General features: G+C 43.5%; 1 protein-coding gene across 1 annotated transcript in view; it reads right to left on the bottom strand.

Annotated features, from left to right (window-relative positions):
* Positions 1 to 6000, bottom strand: part of LOC126505837 (uncharacterized) — a 28879-nt gene that overhangs the window by 5883 nt on the left and 16996 nt on the right. The window contains exon 2 of the mRNA XM_050149075.1: positions 5262 to 5425. Within this exon, the coding sequence (XP_050005032.1) occupies positions 5348 to 5425 (78 nt within the window). The 3' untranslated portion in view covers positions 5262 to 5347. The remainder of the gene's footprint in view (positions 1 to 5261; positions 5426 to 6000) is intronic.

Here is a 6000-nt window from a genome sequence, read left to right as displayed (position 1 = left end):
TTGCGCGGGGGGGGGGGGGCGGGGTGTTGGGGGGGGGGGATGCCTAGATTTGTTTGTTAGCTAAGGTGGGGCATGCTGCCTTCCTGTTATGTGATCTGTTAGCAGGTAAATTTGTGGGATTGACTCTATGTAAATTCGACTGTTAGAACAAAGAGTGAAGACCGTTGCTCCAAAGCCTTGTAGTACTGGAGAATGGAGCAAGGTCACTCCATTTCCTGTATAAAAGTCACACTGATGAGGTGATTTGGAAATGAATCCCATTTTGAAGGAAAGAATCATGGCTTCACAAGGTTTTTACAGATATGACAGTGACTTTTTCCAAAAGACGAGTATTCCTGCGGCTCGGCATAAGCCCATTAGTTGTATACTTGTGGGTTTGCCTTTATGAATCTGTCAGCTGGACATTTACTGTATTGTCTTGTGGGCTCCAACAGACACATACTAGGGTCACCTGTGAAGGAGCCTCAACCGAAGGAAGAACTACCTTCATCAGAAGGGCCTCTGGGCATGGCTGTGTGGCATTTGCTGGGTTGGTGATTGATGCGGAAGGGCCCAGCTCACTATGGTTCTGGGTTGTATAAGAAACCAAGCTGAGCAAGCCATGTGTGCAGGAGAGTTTTATGTCAGCTTGGCACAAGCTAGAGTCACTTGGGAAGAGGAAACCTCACTTGAGAAAATGTCCCCACTGGATTGTGCTATGGGCGAGCCTACTGAATTATCCTGATTGATGGTTGATTGTGGGAGGGCTTAACCCATCACAGGTGGTACCACCAAGTGGGCCTGGGTTGCAGAAAAATAAGCTCTCAAAGCTGAGCAAACCGTAGGAAGCAAGCCACTAAGTACTATTCCTCCATGGTCTCTTCAGTTCCTAAAACTACGGTTCCTGCCTTGATTTCCTTACTTGGCTTCCTTCGGTGACTGACTGAACCTATAAGCCAAATAAACCCTGTCTTTCACATGTTTGTTTTGGTCAGTATTTTATCATGGCAACTGAATTCACACTTAGACAGTAGAGTAAATATTTTTAACTATACACAAAGACTTTAGATTGCATTCTGATACCTATTTTTAAATGACACTTTTGCTTCAATTGGTTAAAATGGAAAAAAAATCTACAACTGGTTACTGGTGCTATTGAAAAACACAAAACCACTGAACAAAAGGAGCTCTAAATGCATTAAAGAAAATACATTGAATAGAAACATATAGTTATACATAATGCATATGTGCCCTCAGGATATAGAGAACAGCAGTCCATGTGGTACAGAAATTAAGCTACACAAAGTCAAAAATCATTTTAGCTATCTGTTACTGGTTAAAAATAATATCTCATTTCCCTAGTACTCCAGTACGGTCCAGGAAGGCAAGGGAAATACACGCTCTTGCCCTCTCTGGTCGTCTGAGTCAGAAGAGGGGCTTTTACAGATGCAGTGATGCATTCTTCCAAAGCCCTGCTGGAAGTCACAGGACCCCACTGAGAGGGTCAGGCCCTCGTGAAAACCAGGAGGGGTTGAGGTTTTAGAAATTCCTTCCAACTCCCATGCTTCTGCCTTTAGGCATCTTTCAAAATGGCAAATGAATAGACATTTCTTGGAAGAAACAAACCAAACACCCTTTGAGGATAAGGGGGTTAAAGAAGAACTGGGCTCTGAGTCTGTGGTTTATCTGTGAACTCACCAGACACGGCTGAGCCTGCAGAACTGCCACTTCAGTCCCCTACCTACGACCACCGTCCCATGACACCACTCACGTATGGGGGAGGAAATGTGGAGAACCACTCTTGAACCTGAGCTCAACCCCAGGACCCACATGACTAAAGGAGAAAACCAACATCCATAAATTATCATGGTAATGTGCCTACTTTCTTCCCCATCTCTATTTCTTCACACACACACACACACACACACACACACACACATCAAATAAATAAGTAAATAAATAAAAACAAATAGAAATAAGTGTAATGTAAAAGTCTTTTTTAAAGTGCCAAATGAATCACGGTTCAAATTTCTGACAACATATTTCCAGTTACTGCGATTTACAGCTTGGATCCAGGAATGACAATCTTAGAGGAATCAAAAGTTTAGGACACTTAGAATGTGGCCCTAAGTACCAAACTACGGAAGAACAGCCAAGACTGTGAAAAAGAAACCTAAAAACTCTTCAGAAGAGTTTAACCTTCAGTAACAGAACGAATAAGCAAATCAGTAAGGAATTAAATGGTACTGCTGACGTTACTTTTCTTTCTTTTGTCCCATGCTTGCTGAGATATCTAGCCCACTTCCCTCTGGGGGGTGCCCCAAGAGCCTGGGTTGTACGTCATTTCCCTGCATGCTTCTAGATAGATCTCCACTTCCACCTCTGCCCATCCGCACTCAAGCTCCCAGGCAGCTATCTTAATCTTGTTCCTCAAATGCTCATTCTCATTCCGTCTCACTCAGCTACTCGGAATGATCTCTCTTGTTCTCTTTAAGCCAGCCCACGTGTTAGAGGTGGCCTCCAGCTCTCCACGTGCAACCGGTCCCCATCCTGCCATGAACCCACAGTGAGACTTTGACTGGCTATCTACCACATGCCCATAAAACCGCTGAGCCCAGAATCCGAGACTTCTATGTAATTTAGCCCTTCCATTTACCGTTCGTCATCTTTTTCATGCAATTTGCAGTTTGTAGGCAGCACCATAATTGAGCGTTCAGATGCCTGTCAGTTGAACACCTTAGATTTCCGTCTCCGCAAGTCCTGACTTCTCAAAAGACTCTGGAATCTACTGAGCGGCTTTGTGTCTCTTTGTCCTCTATAAAATGGGGAATAATGATGCTATGTAACGGAAGTGTTACAACTACTACATGCAATTTAAGCAACGGGCAGGTTGTAAGAACTTTTTAAATCTTATTTTGATGTTTCTTTAGAATTAGTGAAACTGGCCATACACCAAGTCTTTACCCAAAACTATCTTGAAAACACAAAGGATAAGGATCTTACAGAACACGTGACATAATGCTTATAATAGCCTCAAGAATTCAGTTTGTTACCACAGTAACAATAATTATGTCTGTACACTAATTTTGACATTTCTAAGTGTCTACTGACAGGAAGTCTTCTTTAATTACATACTTTTGAATGTAAAATTAAAAGCATCCCAAACAGAAGTGAGAATTCTTTGGCGAAATTAAAAATTAAATCCTACTTCTGCCAGGGAAACAATACCTTCTCTATCATTTTTGTAATAAAACTACACAGCAACTGAGTGATAATAAAAACCAAGCAAATCCCAATTTATAGTCAGCATTTCAAATCCTTTCCGTTTCTTCTAGAAGCAGGTATCCCATAGCTAGTTGTTCCTCATGCTCACTGTACATAGCCAGTCTGGCTGACCCCTCTGCCTCCACTTCCCAGTTGCTGGGATTACTGATGCTTATCACCTCTCCTTGCTTCACATCTGTCTAAAAATAATAAACAAAATCAAAACCCTTACAAATAATCTAAGCTGGTAACTAGGTTCATTTTATACTAAGATCTTTTATTGTGTTGAGAAAGAGTTAGCTTTTGTGTTCTAGATGTGGAAGCAAATACTGCGACTCAACACGTTTAACAAGGTGAGGGTGAAGACGGAAAGCCTATAAGCTCTAGGGCAGCAAATGGGTACAGACATAGTATGCACGCAGTAGTCTGCTTTTTACTGCTGTGATAAAACATTGGTCAAAAACAATGTGGGGAGCATCACAGATGACAGTCTGTAATGGGAAGTCAGGGGAGGAACCTGGTGGGAGGAACTGAAGCAGAGGCCATGGAGGACTGTACAGCCCACAATGGGCCAGGCCCTCCCACAAGTGGAGGCCTTTTCTCAGCTGAGGGGTTCCTCCTCCCAGCCTGTCAAGTTGACAAAACCCCATCAGCACACTGAGCAGCAGATAACAACAAAGTGCTAAAATTCACCAAACCCTTTTTTCAGAACTTTTTGCTGGCAAGACGGTTCTGAATATTGGAGATGTAGAAATCTTTAGTCATGAAAATTAGCCTCTAAAATGGGTATTTATTTCTCCATCCCTCTCATCCTGATGGAGACACTCCACAGAAGGGACAAAACCTGCCCAAGGACACCAATAATATCGGTAGCAGGGCTGGGACTTGAATCTTTGACTTTCGTTATTATAGAGACTCTCAAAATCATCCCATCTCCTTGATGCCAGAAAATAGGAAGACTGACAAGAAAGGCAAAATCAAGATTACAGGTTGGATTCCATCAAGAGGTTGGTAGCAGCAAGAAACCGAGGATCTCATCCCACTATCCAAGTCTAGGTACACTATAGTGAAGTGTAAGAACCAGGGTTATCCTGGGGTGGAGTGGGCTATAAAACACCACAAATCATATCGTATCGGGATTAATAAACAAGAACTCAAGAAGTTCTCAAGGACTAAACTCCAAGAGCACATCGAATATTTAAATTGCCAGTGTTGCTAAAGCGTAACATCCTCAATCAAGATGTGTCCTATACAAAAAAAAGATCAGCAAATAAGATGGTAATGTTGACCAGCAAGATGGCTTAGCACAGTGGCTCTCAAGCTCTGTGCATAGCAGATATTCACTTTACGATTCATACAGTCGCAACAATACAATTATGAAGTAGCAAGGAAATAATTGTATGGTTGGGGGTCTCCACGACATGAGGAACTGGGCTAAAGGACTGCAGCATGAGGGAGGTTGAGAATCGCTGACTTAGTGGGGAAAGCTGCCTTCCACAAAGACTGACAACCAGAGTGTGGTCTTTAGGACCCACTTGGTAGAAGGAGAGAGCTGGCACACAAGCATGCGCAGTGGCACTCAGGATCACACAGATACGCACAGAGACAAATCCTCAGTGGCCCTCAGGATCATACAGATACACACAGAGACAAAACCTAACAAAGTGCTTAAAGGGATCCTTTGTAATAAATTTGCAAGAGCTCGTAGATTTTGTTTTTAAGTAGCTGATTCCTGATGAATATTTTTTGCTTTAAAGATTTCTCAGAATAAATGATGAGTTGGTGCATGAAATTTATCAAACAAACAAGTTTCCCAGCCTCAGCAGCCTGCCTTATGGATAGACATAAACTGACTGGTTTATGTCTTCCGGGCTTTGCAGCCACCTGCAGAACTTGAAAGGAGAACAGCATGCAGCTGGGAACAGACACATTCACGCCACCTGCAAGTGACTCCACATTTCCCGCGTTGAAATTCACATCTAGGGAAACCGAGACAAGGCTGAGTTGCCTCCACCAACCTGCACTTTTGGGGTGTGTTTCCTGAAGGCCCTCTCTCTTTGAAAACAGTGAGGAGGGGTGGAGGAGGATGGACCGCATCAGGAGCCTACTGCTGACATGTGGAGGTCTGGATACTGGAAACAATCCACAATGAAGGGGTGTGCTGTAGCTTCAGTTGCAAGCGCTGAAACAAAACACAGAGGTGGCACATTTAGGGGAGGGCTAGGCTGCAGGGAGGTGAAACCAGTAACAAATATAATAAGAACACTGTTTTAGTCAGATCAGCTATGAGTTCCTAAAGACTGCGTTATGGGAGGCTGGGAATACCAAACACAAAAGCTAAATGAAATAAACACAAAACCAAACAGCCGAGCAAGCCCCACGCTACATTTCTGCCCTTCCAGACTGATTTTCCAAAGGATCCAGCTCAATTTCTTGGAAAAAATATCGGGTTCAGCCCAATTAATCCAAAGCAGACTGGAAGTGAAAGAAGCAACTGTCTAACTTTCGGGCTCTCGCGCTCTCTCTCTATACGCACACACACACACACACACACACACACACACACACACACACACACAGCTTTGCTGCTAAATGCAGAAGTGAAAAGGGACTGCAAGCTCTCAAAGCCTTATGAGGTTGAGTGGGAGAAAGGAAGATGGGGGTGGGGGTTGAGAAGAACAGAAACAGAATAAGGAGCAAGAAGACGGCATGGGCACAACACTGCACAGCCAGCAGCCAGTGTCCGCTGTGCCACAG

The sequence above is a fragment of the Alexandromys fortis genome, unplaced genomic scaffold (genome assembly GCF_014885135.2).
Source record: "Alexandromys fortis isolate MF-2015 unplaced genomic scaffold, M_Fortis_MF-2015_v1.1 scaffold_4, whole genome shotgun sequence".
Taxonomy (NCBI): Eukaryota; Metazoa; Chordata; class Mammalia; order Rodentia; family Cricetidae; genus Alexandromys; species Alexandromys fortis.
The sequence above is the reverse complement of the archived record's forward strand: the minus strand, read 5'-3'. Positions and strand labels throughout refer to the sequence as shown.